This window comes from Dromiciops gliroides, chromosome 5 (genome assembly GCF_019393635.1).
Source record: "Dromiciops gliroides isolate mDroGli1 chromosome 5, mDroGli1.pri, whole genome shotgun sequence".
Taxonomy (NCBI): Eukaryota; Metazoa; Chordata; class Mammalia; order Microbiotheria; family Microbiotheriidae; genus Dromiciops; species Dromiciops gliroides.
This window is the reverse complement of record NC_057865.1, coordinates 224,920,571-224,937,758: the sequence shown is the minus strand read 5'-3', so window position 1 is coordinate 224,937,758 and position 17,188 is coordinate 224,920,571. Positions and strand designations below refer to the sequence as shown.

General features: G+C 40.5%; 1 protein-coding gene across 1 annotated transcript; it reads left to right on the top strand.

Annotated features, from left to right (window-relative positions):
* Positions 1-5,770: 5,770 nt before the first annotated feature.
* On the top strand, positions 5,771-6,093 carry LOC122729780 (ATP synthase membrane subunit K, mitochondrial-like). The gene has a single exon (XM_043968839.1). It carries the CDS (start codon positions 5,829-5,831, stop codon positions 6,003-6,005), a length of 177 nt encoding a protein of 58 aa, XP_043824774.1. The 5' UTR covers positions 5,771-5,828; the 3' UTR covers positions 6,006-6,093.
* The last annotated feature ends 11,095 nt before the right edge of the window (positions 6,094-17,188 follow it).

The window sequence follows — 17,188 nt, the reverse complement described above, 5'->3', positions numbered from 1 at the left end:
TTTTGTCAGGTGAGCCAGGGAATATTGAATGTGTGGCCATGTAGGGAGAGCCTCCATATCAACTTAGATCTCAGGACAAGTTATATGGAAGAGGCTTATGGCCAGTTAGCCATTATATTCCAGAGGATCCTGATGCATGGTGAAGAATCGTTTGACTGTTCCAAAAGTATCCCTGCTGTGGCCCTGGTGTCCTTGGAGTTGTTAGTTACCACTACACAACAAAAGAAATCTGTGACTGTATTTGTAGTGTCATCTGCATTTTATTTGTTTTTTTTGTTTTGTTTTTTTGCGGGGCAATGGGGGTTAAGTGACTTGTCCAGAGTGACACAGCTAGTAAGTGTCAAGTGTCTGAGGCTGGATTTGAACTCAGGTACTCCTGAATCCAGGGCTGGTGCTTTATCCACTGCACCACCTAGCTGCCCCTGTATTATATTTGTGATGTTGTAGCTGCTCTAGGTCATTGCTGTTACCTTGCATTAGGAGGCACACCATGTGCCTCAAAGATTTCACATCACCTACCACATGGACTAGATCATGAGGCTTGGAAATTGGTCTTTCTAAAGGGGGAAGGAAAGGCCTAGGACTTCTGGGCTTTGCACCCCACGCCCAACTCTTTTTGCCTACTTTCCCCTTTCTTCCCTCTTAGAACTACACATGACAGGAGACCTGTTCAGCCAAAGCCTTACAAGCATTTAAATGGTGGAAAGTCCTTTAGAACAGCATGCCATCTAGAAGCTACATGCAGACCACAATACTTTGAGTCAGATTCAAATCAGATTCAAAATGTAATTGGGAAATAGTTACCAAAATAAATAAAAATACAATAAAACATAGATAATATTCCTTTTTTTTTTTTTTTTTTTGCGGGGCAGTGGGGGTTAAGTGACTTGCCCAAGGTCACACAGCTAGTAAGTGTCAAGTGTCTGAGGCCGGATTTGAACTCAGGAACTCCTGAATCCAGGGCCGGTGCTTTATCCACTGCGCCACCTAGCCGCCCCCTGATAATATTCCTTTTAAAAACTAAGTTAAAAACAACAACACTAAGTCAATATGCAACCTTCAGGGATCTTTTCTATGGATTAGCGGCCCCCATTTCTATTTGAGTTCAACACTACTGCTTTAGAAGATTCTTAGGATATTGCCACCAAGGGTGGTGTGTGATAGGATTAGAATTTTCCTGCCATAACTTCTTCCCTCTCATCCACAACATGGGAAAGTTTTACTTAAGACAAATCTGCTCCCAGAACCTAATTGCCTTCAGTTTCCCTGATTCAATTTCATTTCCCATTGCCCCCATCCCCAGCCACCATTGAGCAGGTCCAGGACAAAGCTGCCCTTGGAAGCTGGTTGGCTGCAACTTCCTGGTCAACTAGGGGGATAAAAAAGTCTTAGCCACATGGAGTTGAGGCCTCTAAGATTTGGTAGATCACTCAAGTCACCAAGCCCTGGTGATCTACTAACCAAGTGATTTTCTTTCTTTTTTAAAAATAATAAACATTTTTATTTAAAGTTTTGAGTTCCAAATTTTATCCCTCCTTCCCCTCACCCCTCCCTGAGGCAGTAAGCAATCAGATGTGGGTTATACATGTGCAATCATGTAAAAACATTACCATATTAGTCATTTTGTATAAGAAAACTTGAATAAAAGAAAAAATGAAAGAAAGTGAAAAATAGCCTGCTTCAGTCTGTGTTCAATCAATATCAGTTCTTTCTTTGGAGGTGGATAGTCAGCTTCATCATTAGTCCTTTAGTATCATCTTGGATCATTATATTGCTGAGCTTTGATTTGCATTGCTTGATCATTGTATTGTTAAGTCCTTCACAGTTCTTCATCAAACAATATTGCTTTCTCTGTGCACGATGTTCTCTTGGTTCTGCTCACTTCACTATAGATCAGTTTGTACAAGTTTTCCAGGCCTTTCTGAAATCATCCTGCTTATCATTTCTTATAGCACAATAATATTCCATCACCATCATACATCACGCCTTGTTTAGCCATTCTCCAATTGATGGGCATTCTTTTGATTTCCAATTCTTAGCCACTACAAAAAGAGCTGCTATAAATATGTTTGTACAAATAGGTCTTTTTCCAAGTGAGTTTCCAGATGGAAATGAGGGAAAAGCTAAGTACCACTATATCCTTATTCCATATGTTTACTGTTTTAGGGGAAAAGTAAATTGCTTTTATTACATATTCAATGACTTACAAGGGCTTCATTTCATCCCACCATTGAACCTGAACCAAGAGGTAGACTGGCATAGAGTCATACCTCTAATAGAAGGAAAAAATTTGAAAGAAGAATAAGTCACCTAGAAGAGAAAGAGGATGACCTTGTCCTAGGGACAGATCTCTGAATAAATCAAACAGAACTCAGAGTTCATGAAACAACAAGAAATTGTGAGGAAATCATGAGTGACTTACTAAGAGGGAACATAAGCTCTTAAAGAATTTTAAGGCAAGCAATTTATTACCCACAGGCACACAATTGTGTAGCTCCACAGCTTTTCAGTCCTGTGGGCAAGCATAAAGTGGTGGGTGGCATGAGAGTGTGGTGGGGTGTGTGCCCTAATGGAGAACCCAGAGCTCTGGGTCTCTGTCCTTATATCTGATTATTGTTCCTGGGCAGATTCACAGAGACTTCATGGGAAGGGGGCCTTTGAGGAAGTCAATCAATAGGTGAACTAGGGTTCAACACTCCTTATTGATCACAAGGGGATTGTGATTAGGCAAATTTGCTAACCTTGAATACCTGGATTAGATGGAGTTTTCTAAACTGTTCATAATCAGGAGAGCTTTGCATTCCTTGCCTAAATTAAGTTGATTAAAACAGTATTGGGTGTATATAGGAACTTCCTGGAACATAGTTGGGTCAATCCGTGGTTAAAAACAAAAGGTCACTTCTGTCAGCTAGGGCTTCACAATACACCAATCCTCACTGTCCATCCTCTTGACTTACTTATTCTATTTTGGGGAGTTCCTTTGGCTATGTCCTTTACAGTCACATTCTTGTCATGGATACTAAAAAGCTGCTCACTGGGGTTACCAGGCCTGCGTGGCACACTCAGAAGGATATCAGGTTAGCTACCTTAGCTTGGTACTTAGTCTTGTTGTACTTCTGTAGACTGTTGACTTTGTGGTAGCGGAGTTGAAAACAGTAACAGAAGAATTGTTGGGACCAAATAGGTAGGTGTCGTGGTGATAGGCAGGCTGGAGGATGGTGGCTATCATGATTGGGGCTGTTCTAAGCAGGATTGATCATCATGGGGGTCTGCCTAGAAGTATAATGGACACATTAGGTTTGTGTTAATTAAATTATTGTGTTAATTAAAAAAAATAGAGGGCAGTGTGAAAGATAATGGTGTGGTTTGCCATTTCCTTCTCCAGCTCATTTTACAGATGAGGAAACTGAGACAAACAGGGTTAAGTGACTTGCCCAGAGTCACCCAGCTAATATCTGAGGCCAGATTTGAACTCAGTAAGATGAGTTCCTGACTCCAGGCCCACTCTGACACCTAGCTATCTTTTAATGTGTTACTGCAGTAATCAAATAGTGGGGGAGGGGAAAGGAATAAGCGTTTAAGTACCCACCATCTACCAGTCACTGTGCTAAGTGCTAAAGCACAGATTTCTCATTTGATCCTCACAACAATTTTAGATATATGCTATTATTACCCCCATTTTACCGTTGTGGAAACTGAGACAGAGGTTAAGTGATGTACCCAGGGTCCCACAGCTCATTTCTAAGGTCAAAATCGAACTCAGGTCTTCCTGATTCTAGGCCCAGTGCCTATCCACTCTGCCACCTGACTTTCTAGCTGTTTAGTCCTATCATTTTGGGGTTTTTTGTTTGTTTCTAGGGGAGGCCATGGCTAACAGTTCACTCATTTACAGACCACAGTATATATTCCACTGAACTCTGGCCCCCAGGCCCTCCTGCTTGGCAGTTCCCAGAATTTTTTAAGGGTTTGTTTTTGTTGTTCTGTTGCTTCTGTTGTGTCCAATTCTCAGTGCCCCCATTTGGGGCTTGCTTGGCAAAGATACTGGAGTGCTTTGCTATTTCCTTCTCCAGTTTATTTTAAAGATGAGGAAACTGAGGCAAACAGGTTTAAGTAATTTACCCAGGGTCTGAGGCTGAATTTGAACTCAGATCTTCTAGACTCCAGGCCTGGTACTCTATTCACTGTTCCTTTTAGCTGCCCTTATCAAGGTATCTGTTTACTGCTTTTCTTTTTCCATTTGAGTGACCAGCACAATGTCATCTATGTAATGTAGGGCTGTAACAGCATGGTAGCAAAGGAGCCTTGGTCAGGGTGGACTTTACCCAATGGGGAGAAATTGCAGGGCTGTTTAAGTATCCTAGGGGTAGAACAGAGAAGGTGTACTCTCTTCCAAGCCAAGTAAAAGCAAATTGGTCTTTGTCCCCAGTCCGAGATGCACTGAAAAGAATGCCTTTGTAAGCAATCCCATTACAAAGAGAATCTCTCATTCAGGCCACTGAATTTTAATAGGGGAAGAGACCCTGGAGCTGGCCCCTAGCCTCATATCTAAGGTCAAGTCTTTGAAGTGAGTCAAGTCAGAAAGTAAGTCAAGTCACTTTGAAGTGAGTCAAGGGGAGGGAAGGCATTCCCTTTCACTAACTTCTGGCAAAAATCCTCCAAGGGATCACTTCCCTCATGTGTTTGAAAGGATGAGATCTGATGACAGTTCTCTCGACAATGCAGTGAAGTGTAATCAAGGAACTGTGCTTCCCCCCCCACCCCCACCCCCCCCACCCCCCACCCCCCCCACCCCCGAGTCATCATTCATTCACTTGTTCTCCTCTTTTCACAGACCTCTGACTTATGTTATGCAACTCTTTCACCATAACACCTCAGTTGCCTTCTGGCATCTCCCGCTTCAGTATGAGTCTTTGTCATCACTGGTCTCTCCTCACTATAAGTCTCTGTCCTAGTTGGAAGGTGAAGGCAGGTATTTCCTGATACCAGGAAGCATGAGAACAGATATTTCCTTTCCTTTGAATTCGTTTTGATTTTGCACTGAAACCAGTGAGCAAACTCCTGTGTGGTCTGGGAAACTAATTGCCTAGATTAATGAACTCCCAACAGCTTCCCCAGGAGCCCTACCCCCTCTTTCCAATGCTTGGGGATCCTTGCAGCCTTTTTATTCTAGAGTAGGATGATCCTTCAGTTTCCCACCCCGATACCACTTGTGAGGTGATTATGGGTGAGGTACTGAGAAGGGTCATCATTTATTATTCACAGGCATTCAAGTGTGTAGTGACTTCTCCCTTCAGTCCCATGGGTAAGCATGAAGTGGTAGCATGGGCATGTGGTACAATGTGTGCCCTAGTTGAGAGTCCAGATCTCTGGGTCTCGCTCCTTATAACTGAGAATAATCAGAAACAATAATAATATAAATCATCATCATCAGAAAACAATAGTTTCTGGATAGATTCACAGAGACTAGGTGAGAAAGGGATTTTGGGGGAGGTCAATCCTAGCCTCAGTGAAACTGATTTAGACAAATATATAGGAGTTTTCTGGTTTAAAGTTGGATCAGTTAGTGGTCAAACATGGAGCCTAGCAGTTCTCACAAGAATATTTAAACAAAAGCTTGAACATTAGAAAATGTAAGATATAGACCATCAAAAACAATTGACCTGGCAAACATTTTGAAGAGAAACAGTTTAATAATGCTGAATGGACTCACTAAAAATGTAACCCCAAATGCCCCCTGAATAACATATTTCACGGGTCAGGGTTGGGGGCGGTGGCAGCGGGCAGTGAAGGACAGCGGCTGCGGTGGATTCTACAGTCGGGTTTCAATTATGGCAGGTCCAGAATCTGACAGTCAGTATCAATTCACTGGTTTTAAGAAATACTTCAATTCATACACCCTTAATGGCAGAAAGAATTATGTGCTGGCCACTTATGGAGGAATCACATTGCTTATACTTAACCTCAAGACAAGGTCTAAAAAAACTCCAGCTGTGAAAGCAACATAAATGGAGTCCAGTATGTGTGTGTGTATGTATGTGTATACTTTGTCCATCGTTAAGTTCCCTGGCTGGAGGACCTGCTGTCAACTTAGCATGTGATCTATAGTTCTTGAAATAAAACATGAACTCAGAAAAAAAAAACCATATTTCAAGAAATTATAAATGAAAATTAACCAAATTTATTAGAACCAGATAGCAAAGTAAAAATAGGAAGAATCTACACTGTATACCTGCAGAAAGAAATCTTAAAATCAAAACTTCCAGAAGTATAGGCAAAATCGAAAACTTCCAGGTCAAAGGAAAAAATGATACAAAGAGACACAAAATTAGAGTTCAAATGTCAAGGAACCACACAAGATCTGGCACTTATTACTGTAAGGGAGGGGAAATCTAGGAATACATTATGGAAAGAGGCAAAAGATAAAGGCTTGAAATGAAAAAAATAATCTACCCTTCAAGACTGAATATAATTCTACCAGGAAATAATAGACCTTTGATAAAAGAGAACTTTCAAGCATTGCTGATGAAAAGATGAAAGACGAGTAGAAATTTAACAAAGAAAAGGAGTCAAGAGAAAGCTAGAAAGGAGAAAAAAAGATAAAGAGTTTCAGTCTTCAAAAGAAAATTGGGGTCAGGGTATAAATGAAGGTATGTGATGGCAGGCACTAAGAAGAGACTTGGGGAAATAAAACTTTTATCCCCACCACAGCCTACCTGCTTATGGCCTGTGGTTGTCCCAAACAGTCATGGAGCTCTGGTCCCTTTCAGCTGGAGGAGAATAAGATTTCCTTAGCTAGGGACTTGGACAACTGGCACTCCATTCTGTGAGTTCTTCTTCCCACTAAACTCGTCCCAGAACCCAGCATGGTCTCCCCACCCTGGAGTCCACATTGCACCTGAACTTACCAATGAGGCTTCTGATCCCTTCTTTTCTCTCTCGGTCCCCCTTTCTCTCTTCTGGCCTATATTTACCCCCAGCTCCTGGGCACAGTTTCTGTGGTGGGACAGACCTTCCCATTGCAGCCCTCTTACATCTCTCAGCTTGTTGTTGGGTTTGGTTCCTCTATCTCCTTCCTAGCCTTCCCCCTCTTGCCCCCCCACTCATTGTCCCCTGTTGTAGGAGCCCTCTTCCCTTCCACACCCTCTTTTTCTTCACTGACCCCTGAGTGCAGTTCTCATGGCAAGGTAGACACTCTCGATGAGCATCTGGGTACTTGTAGATGGGTCCTTTGGCCCCCAGGAGGCCATGGGGGCAGCTGCTCACACAGTGTGGTCCATCCCGGAAGTGGGCACACTGAGCACAAGCATCTGAGCCCTAGTGGAGGGGGAAGGAAAGGTCAAGAAGGACTGAAGCCTGAGGACCCTCTGAGCTCCTCCAGGAGGCTTCCTACCCCACTTCTACCTCACAGATCCCAACACCCTGGAGGCTCCTGAAGGGCAGGGCCTGTCTTGCTTTTGTATTTGTATTCTTAGCCCCCAGCCTCCTATTGGGCACTTGAGTAAATGTGTGTTGATTGACTGATTTCCTGCCAGGCCTATGATGTCCAGCCCCCTCCCTCTCCAAGGAATTCTGGGACTTATACTCTACCGAGCCATAGCAGGTGGCATTGCCCTCCACAAGCTGGCACTCAGGATGGCAGGAGAAGCACTCGTCCTCATGAGCAAACTCTCTGGGTCCTCTGGAGGGGGTCCAAGGAGACAGCATCATTTTCAGGTTCTGTCCTCCTTTTCACCACCTCCAGCCCCATGTGATACCCATCCCATCAAAAGGCAAAAAGTTGCCATCCATAGGAGATCCCTCCCTCCCCATGACACACAGCCCCTCATTATGCCTCTCCATTTACCCCCACCCCCAGGAGCCCATGCTAGCCTCCTCCAGTACCCATCAAGGAAGTTGCACTGGGTCACACAGACCCCTCCTTGATATCTTTGATAAAGGTCTTGTTTCTCAAAAATATAAAGAACTGAATCAAATTTATAAAAATACAGGTCATTACCCAATTGATAAATGATCAAAGGATATGAACAAGCAGTTTTCAGATGAAGTAATCAAAACTATAGTTATATCAAAAAATGCTCTAAATCACTATTGATTAGAGAAATGTAAATTAAAACAAACTCTGAGGTAACATTTCATACCTATCAGGTTGGCTAATATAAGAAAAAAGGAAAATGATCAATATTGGAGGGGATATAGGAATATTGGGACACTCCTACACTGTTGGTAGAGTTGTGAACTAATCCAACTATGCAGGAGAGCAACTTGGAACCATGCCCAAAGAGCAACCAAACTGTGCATACCCTTTGACCTAGCAATACTGCTACTAGGTCTGTATCCCATAGGGATTTTTTTTTAAGGGGGGAAAGAATCTATATGTACAAAAATGTTATAGCAGCTCTTTTGTGGTGGCAAAAAACTGGAAATTGAGGGGCTGTCCATTAATTGGGGAATAGCTGAACAAGTTGTCATATATGATTGTAATGGGATACTATTGTGCTATAAGAAATGACAAGCAGGCTGATTTCAGAAAAACCTGGAAAGACTTACACAAACTAATACAAAGTGAAGGGAGCAGAACCAGGAGAACATTGTTCATAGTAACAGCAATATTGTATGATGATCATCTGTGAATGACTTAGCAATTCTATAATGATCCAAAACAATTCCAAAGGACTCATTTTGAAAAATGCTATCCACCTACACAGAAAGAACTGATGGAGTCTCAATGCACATCAAAGCATATAGTATTTAATTTTATTTTTTTCATGGTTTTTTTTTGGGGGGGCATCTGTCTTTTTTTTTACAACATGACAATATGGAAATATATTTAGCATGATTGCACATGCATAATCTATATCAAATTGCTTTCCATCTCAAGGAAGGGGGAGGAGAGGGAGAGAATTTGGAACTCAGAATTTTAAAAAACAAATGTTAAAACTTGTTTTTACATGTAATTGGGAAAAAATAATAAAATATTTTTAAAAGAGTCTGCAAAGGCCCAGATGAATGTCCTGGGGATATGGGATCTGGCTGGATAAAACTGCCAGGAAGCTTGAAGGATAATTTTTGGGACTTTCCTGAGGGGGAAGGAATAGCATTACCAGGACACTAAGAAGTATTTCATCCTGGGAATTTATCTACTTGTAGAAGATGTTGGTCTACCCTAGGGCCCAAGGAATATCATAAGGGATGAACTTGTTCAGTGTCATGGATCTAAGGATAGGGCACTGAGTATGAAGATTTAATGGAGGGGGATCTCCTCTGGAGGGAAGACAATGGGCACAGTTTTTGCCATTTTCCTTGATCACAATCTCAGCCTGTGGGTCCCTCACGATGTCTCTCCAGTCAATTGTGTCCATGTGACAAAGTTTATCATTCCTTTCAATGTAAACCCCCCCAGACAGGATCTCTGCAGGGAAAGATTGGTAGGGTAGAGGACCACATTGAGTTGTTTGCCAGAGGTCTTCCACACACAGCTATCCTGGCTTTGAGATTGTATTGGGAAGGACACAGGGGTGCAAGGTAGATGGGTTTGGGTAGAAGAGGCCCAAATTGCAAAGAAGGAGGCTCTGTTTGGGGATAGGGGATGGGAGTGAGGCTGAAGCATCTCTTGGTTCCCCAGACACCTGTCCTGGATCTGGTTTAGCCAGTGGAAGACAGGCAGAGCAAGGGGGAGGCTGGAAGATTCAGCTGACTCAGCTTTCTCCACTTCTCCACCTCCAATCTGCCCTGCCTATTTATTTTTCAACTGACTGGGGCAAGGAAGTAGGAGGGAGAGGCTGAGGCCAGGAGAGAAGTGAGCCAAGTCATATTTAACCAGCATGCTTTTCCCTAGGGGGACAAGTACAAGAAATCAGGACAGTGGTTTGGGGGTGGGGAGGTCAGGAAACTAGTAGAAGAAAATCAGGGTAAACATAGTACAACAACCCCAAATGCAAAGGAATAAGCAGAGGCCAAGGCTGAGGACCAGACCTTAGCTATGATTCCCCTCATCCCCTGTAAAGGCATAAGACCTTTGTTCCTCCCTATGCACCCTGTGTGAAGGACTTGGGGTGGTCAGCTTGGTAGTCAGTAGATGGCTATTTGGGCTGTTAAGAGTAGAAGAAAGTATGGATGAGCAGGGATGGGAAGAGGGGTGAAGAGATGAAAGGGCAGCTATCAGTAAGTAGCCAGTAGTCATCTGGAAAGGCCAGTGGGTTGGTCAAAAGGGTCAGTGCAATGTTTAGAGTTAGCAGTTACCTGTGAGCTGATTGAGGCAGAGCTGGCATAGGGCATGACCAGAGTTGGTGTTATGGTTGTGCATGACAAAGATGGCAAACTTCCCATCATAAACCTGGGCTCCTCTTAGCAAATGAAGGTTGATAATTAGGATGGACCCTGTTATCTCCCAGATCCACTATATTGGACATAGTAGCATCAGTGAGAAGGTGTGAATATATATCAACCAAACATAGTCTCATGCTCCTTTCCTCTAATCACAGAAGCAAGACAAGGAGGCTTGTGGCAGAGGAGAGAGGGGACATTCCAAGTCTTCCAAGTTCTCCATTCTGGAGGAGGAGAGAGCTTATATTTGGAGATCATTTTCAGAGTCTTTACCTCTGGGAGTCAGGATGCTAAGAGTCAGAGGGGACATGATTATTCTGGTCCCCAGTGTCTTCTCCTGAGCTTCTTGATCTAAAGGGATCCCTCCTCTTCATAGAGTTCTTGGGAACTCTAGTTCTCAACCTGATAATCTACAAAGGCCTCCCTGCTCCTCTATTCTTCCTTCCTCCTCCCAATTCTTATCATCTTTACATACTGTAAAAAAAATTAATAATTTAACTTAATCTAATCTAATCTGAAAACATTTATAATGGTACTTATAAAAATTATAATTATAAGACAAATTATAACTTTAGAAAAAATTATAATTGGTCCATAAGTCCTGATGTGGTCTCCATTCAAATGTAAGAAATATTTAACTAACTTAGGGGGGACTAATCTGATTGTAGGACTAATGTGGGGACTTTTGACTGGCTGGCTATCTGACTGTTATTAATTTAATATGGGCCATTTATCTTTTTTTTTTTTTTTGGTGAGGCAATTGGGGTTAAGTGACTTGCCCAGGGTCACACAGCTAAGTAAGTGTCAAATGTCTGAGACCAGATTTGAACTCAGGTCCTCCTGAATACAGGGCCAGTGCTCTATCCACTGTACCACCTAGCTGCCCCAATATGGGCCATTTATAAAGTTCTACCATACTTGCTCCTCCCAAATTGAAAAGCAAAAGATAAAGAAGCCTCTTCCATTTTAACACCAGAGGGTTTATTTATGAGATACAATTTAAAATTAGGAATACAGGGAAATAAAATATACAACCTGACTGCTTTCCGGCATGTCTCTTTCCACCTGCCACGTCTGTAACTTTTTTAGCCTCCTCCTGCATACCAACAGACCTTCTTCTAGCATTCCCCTCACTGAAAAGCCCCCCTGCTCCATACTCTTTCTCCGGAATCCTTCTCTTGTCCGCCCCCTTCAGTGTCTCTCCTTTCTCTATCCTCCGGAGCCCCTGTCTGTCTCTACCTTCCCCCTTTTTATTAACTTCCTTTCTCAGGTGAAACTCGGGGCTTGCTGTCCCTAGGGCCGGCCAAACCCTGTGCTCTGTGAGCCTGCAGCTGGGGTTGGGTGAAGCCAATCTCAGCATCCCTGAGGGTTTTTGTGGGCCTTTCAGCTGTGCCACACCCATGGCTTGGGGTTTTTCATCAGAGGCACCCCCACCTCCAGCTGAAATGGAGGGGGAGGGGCCCTAGCCCCTCTTACACAGAAAAAAACCCTGAGGACCTAAGGCTTTTTAATCTCAGCCCAAAGGCAGGGTCCCCAAATCAAAATAAATAAATTTCCACAATACACAGTTCTTTACCAGGGTGGGAAGGTAGAGGAAGCAAAGGAGGTTTTTGTCTACAGGGAAAAAAAAGGGGGGGACCAGGAAAAAGTTGGGAATAATATATTTCAAGTAGAGAGTGGGGGCAGCTAAGTGGCGCAGTGGATAGAGCACCAGCCCTGGAGTCAGGAGGACCTGAGTTCAAATCCGGCCTCAGACACTTGACACTTACTAGCTGTGTGACCTTGGGCAAGTCACTTAATCCCAATTGCCTCACCAAAAAAAAAAAAAAGAGAGAGAGAGAGAAGGGGGGAAAGGAAAGGGGAGAACCAGGAAAGGCTTCCTAAAGTCAAGTAGAGAGTGGAGGGAATGAAAGAAAAGGAGCCTGCAGAGATGTGCTCTGTGAACACAATTTCCAGCTTTCCCGTCCCCATTTCGCACACCCATACAGCTGATACAGTGTCTTGTTCTGGCTTTGAAGCCTTCAACATGGCGTCGGGAGGGGAATGAGAAGAGCTAAGGATTTGGAGATCCCCCTATAGTATCATCCCACTACAGAGATCTCACCACTTCTCACTAGGGATGGGATTCTAGTGGGAGTTGGATGCCATAGACTGGGTAAGAGGAAGAGACTGGGTAGGCTAAGGCATATTGATTTTTTATTTTTTATTTTTTAGTGAGGCAATTGGGGTTAAGTAACTGACTTGCCCAGGGTCACACAATTAGTAAGTGTTAAGTGTCTGAGGCTGGATTTGAACTCAGGTACTCCTGACTCCAGGGCCGCTGCTCTATCCACTGCGCCATCTAGCTGCCCAGGCATATTGATTTTCCATGCCCTTATATTTAGAATTCCTGGACTGGAGGGAAATCGACTTTGGAACATTTTACCACAGGCATGGCGACTAAGAGGTTAACCAAGCTTAAACTATTATTTCAGGGTGTTGTTTTTTTTAAACTATTCAGGTGGCTGGTTCTCCCCTAAAGGAGGGAGGAGGGAGCAGAGGGCTATAGCTTTGCCCCATCTCCTTACTCCCTTCTGCCCCAGGGCCCTTGAAATAAAGGTCCCTTTGGGGCAGACACACAGCCTGTATTGTGTCCACTGGGAGTGAGAAAGGGTGAGGTGGAGGAATGGGCATAGTACTCAGAGCTGTAGCTCAATCCATAATGAGTTGATTTTGTCCAAGAGAAGGGGGAAGCCCTCCCCCTCCCCCAGTCTCCTCTAGCTCCCATTTTAAGCCCTAGGCTCAGATAGTGACCTCACTAGAGGGAAAAGAGAATGGTCTCTAGCAGCTTTGTCTTTTCAGCTGGGAGAAGATAAGAGGCATGAGCCCCATAAACCTCTCCCATACTCCAGAGTTCCTCCTTCTAATCCTTCCCATCCATCATCTAATATTGACTCCATCCTCATTGCATACTACTCCTACATCCCAAATCCTGGTACTCTGCATCTCCCCACACCCCACCTCCCCCATTAATCCTGTATGGTTTTCTTTCTTTTTTTTTATACAACAAACATTTTATTTTATTTTTTCCAGTTACATGTAAGGGTAGTTTTCAACATTTCATAAGATTTAGAATTCCAAATTTTTCTCCCCCCTCCACAAGACATCAACCAGGTTATATATGTACAAGCCACAAGTGCTCTTTTTATCAGTTCTTTCTATGGGAGTGGATAGTACTGCATGGTTTTCAAGACTAAGGTAGGCAATGGGAAGGAAACTTCCCCGTAATATCATTTTTTAAAAATTGAATTTAATTTTCAGCTCTAAATTCTCTCCCTTCCACCTTCCCCTCCTCCCCCTTTGAGAAAGTAAGAAAAACAAAACCTGTTATAAACATGTACAATCAAGTAAAACAAATCCCAACATTAGCCATGTCATATATATATGACTCAATCACTGAGTCTATCACCTCTCTTCTTTCTTCTTATTTGGAGGTATCATGTTTCATCATGAGTCTTCTGTAATTGTGGTTAGTCATTTTGTTGATTAGAGCTTTTAAGTCTTTCAATGTTGTTTCTCTTTACAATATTATTGTACAAATTTTTCTACTGGTTTTGCTCAATTTACTTTGGATAATTTCATACAAAATTTTCCAGATTTCTCCAAAACCACCCCTCTTTGTAATTTCTTATAACACAATAATGTTCGGCCACATTCATATACCATAAATTGTTCAGTCATTTCCCAATTGATGGACACCCATAAGTTTTCCAATTCTTTATCACCATGAAAGGAACTGTTATAAATTGCTTTGCACATTTTAATCCTCTGCCTTTTTCTTTGATCTGAGGTAAAGAATAGAAGTCATCATTGCATCAGAGTATTCAGTTTAATAGCTTTTTGGATATAGTTCCAAATTGCTTTCTAGAATGGCTAGACCAATTCACAGTTCTGCCAACAGTACTATAATATACCTGTTTTCCTGTAGTACCTCCAGCATTTGCAATTTTCTTTTTCAAATTTGCCAATCTGATGGCTGTTAGGTGGTACCTCAGAGTTGTTTTGATTTGCATTCCTCTAATTATCAGTGATTAAGAGTTTTTTTATATGGATATTGACAGTTTGGATTTCCTCTGAAAATTGTATATCCATATCTTTTGACAATTCATCAAATCAGAGATGGCTCTTATTCTTGTAAATTTGGCTTAGTTCCCTATACATTTGAGAAACAAGATCTTTTTTAAAAAACAATTTAAATCTTTTATTTATTTATTTATTTTTGATGAGGCAATTGGGGTGAAGTGACTTGCCTAAGGTCACACAGCTAGTAAGTGTTAAGTGTCTGAGGTTGGATTTGAACTCAGGTCCTCCTGACTCCAGGGCCACCTAGCTGCCCCAACAAGATCTTTATCAGAGAAATTTGATGCAAAGATTTTTCCCACTTTCCTGCTTTTCTCCTAATTTTAGCTGCCTTGGTTTTGTTTGTACAAAAGCTTTTACATTTCTTATGATAAAATCTGTGAACCTCTCTATCTCTTGTTTGGTCATGGACTTTTCCCTTTTCCATAGTCTGACCAGTAGCTTCTTCCATGCTTCTCTAATTTGTTTATGATGTCACTATTTATATCTAAGACATGTAACCATTTGAAGCTTATCTTGATATATGGTATGAGATGTTGATTTATACCTAGTTTATGCCACTCTGATTTCCACTTTTCCCAAAGGCTTTTGTTGAATAGTGAGTTCTTAACCTGATAGCTGGGATCCACCTCTCTATTTCTTACCCAGTATGAAATTGTTTTGATGGTCACACCTATGAGGAGTTTGAAATGTGATACTAGAAAGTCCCATTCCTTTCCACTTTTTTCATTAATTCTTTTGATACTATTTATCTTTTGTTTCTTCAGATAAATTTTGTTATTTTTTTCTAGCTCTATAAAGTAATCTTTTGGTATTTTGATTGGTATGGTACTGAATAAATAATTTAAATAGTATTGTCATTTTTATTATATTGGCTCAACCTACCAATAAGCAATTAATGTTTCTCCAATTATTTAGATCTATCTTTTTTTTTACATTTCAATTTATTATTTATTTATAACATTTTTTTTCTTTTTAAATTTTGAGTTACAAATTCTTTCCCTCTCCCCTTCCCACTGAGAAGGCAAACAATATAATATAAATTACACATATGAAACATACTTCCATATTAGGCATATTTTTAAGCAAGAAAAATAAATTGAAAATTATCTTTCAATTTGCACTCAGAGTTCATCAGTGGATAGCTTTTTTTTATTTTTCATCATGATTCCTTTGGATCATTGTATTATACTACATCTGTCATTATATGTATAAAGAATGTTTTGTAATTGTGTTCATTTATTCCTATTTGTATATTAGCAGGTAGAATCCCAAGTATTTATACAATATGTAGTTATTTTAAATGAAATTTCTCTAACTCTTCTTTCTGTGTTTGTTGGTAATATACAAAAATACTGATGATTTATGTGCATTTCTCATATATCCTGTATCTTTGCTGAAGCTGTTCATTGTTCCTTTTTGATGATTCACCAAGATTCTCAAAGTAAGCCATCATATCCTTTATTTCTTCTTACCTGTTTATTGCTTCAATTTCTTTTTCTTGGCTTATTGTCATTGGTAGTATTCCTAACACTAATAATGAATAGTAATATCAATAATGGACATCCTTACTTTGCTGTCAATCTTATTAGAAAGGCCTTAATTTATCCCTATTATAGATAATGTGGGCTCTTGATTATAGATAAATACTATTCCATTTCAGGAAAACTGTTTATTCCTATGATTTCTAGGAGGTTGTTATTTTTTTAAAAAAACAACAACAACAGGAATGAGTGTTGTATCTTGTCAATAGCTTTTGCTGCATCTATTAATATAATATGATTTTTATTGTTTTTATCATTAATATTGTCAATTATGTTTATATTTTCCTAATTTTGAACCAGCCCTGAAATCCTTGTATAAATCTAGCCTGATTATAATGTAATGTCTTTGTGATATGTTGCTGTAGTCTTCATGCTAATATCTTTTTTATTTAAAATTTTTTTCATGCTAATATCTTATTTAATAATTTTTGCATCAATATTTATAAGGCATATTAGTCAATAGTTTTCTTTCTCTGTTTTGACTTTCTCTGATTTAGGTATCAAAACCACAGTTGTGTTATAGGAGGAATTTGGTAGGACTTTTTCTTTTCCTCTTTTTTAAAGACAGTTTATTTAGCATCAGAATTAATTGTGCTTGAAATTCCTGGTACAATTTATTCATAAACCCTTTTCTGGATCAATTTCTGGGACCAACCTGGTCCTAGTTTGCATTTTCCCCCATAAGTTCCTTTGTCCAATTTTTTTCTAATATAGAGTAAGTACTCTATTTCTTGTTCTGTTTATGGAAATTTATATTTGTGTAAAATAGCCATTTCACTTAAATTGTCAGTTTTATGAGCATATATTTGGGCAAAAAGCTAATAATTTATTTCTTCATTGGTTGTAAATTCACTCTTTTGTTTTTGATATTGGTAATTTGGTTTTCTCCTTTTAAAAAAATCAAGTTACATGATCGATTTTATCAGGGTTTGTTTCCCCCCCCCCCAAAAAAAAACCTTCTAGTTTTATGTGGGATTTTTGCTTTTAATTTTGTTATTATCCTTTGATTTTCAGGATTTATATTTTGGTGTTAAATTGGCATTTAAAATTTGATGCATTCCTAGTTTTTTAGCTGCATCCCCAGTTCTTTGATCTGTTCTTTCTCTCTTTTATTGATTATTTAGAGATATAATTTTCTCCTTTAGTACTGCTTTGGTTGGATCTCAAAATTTTTGGTATGTTGTCTCATTATTATTATCTTT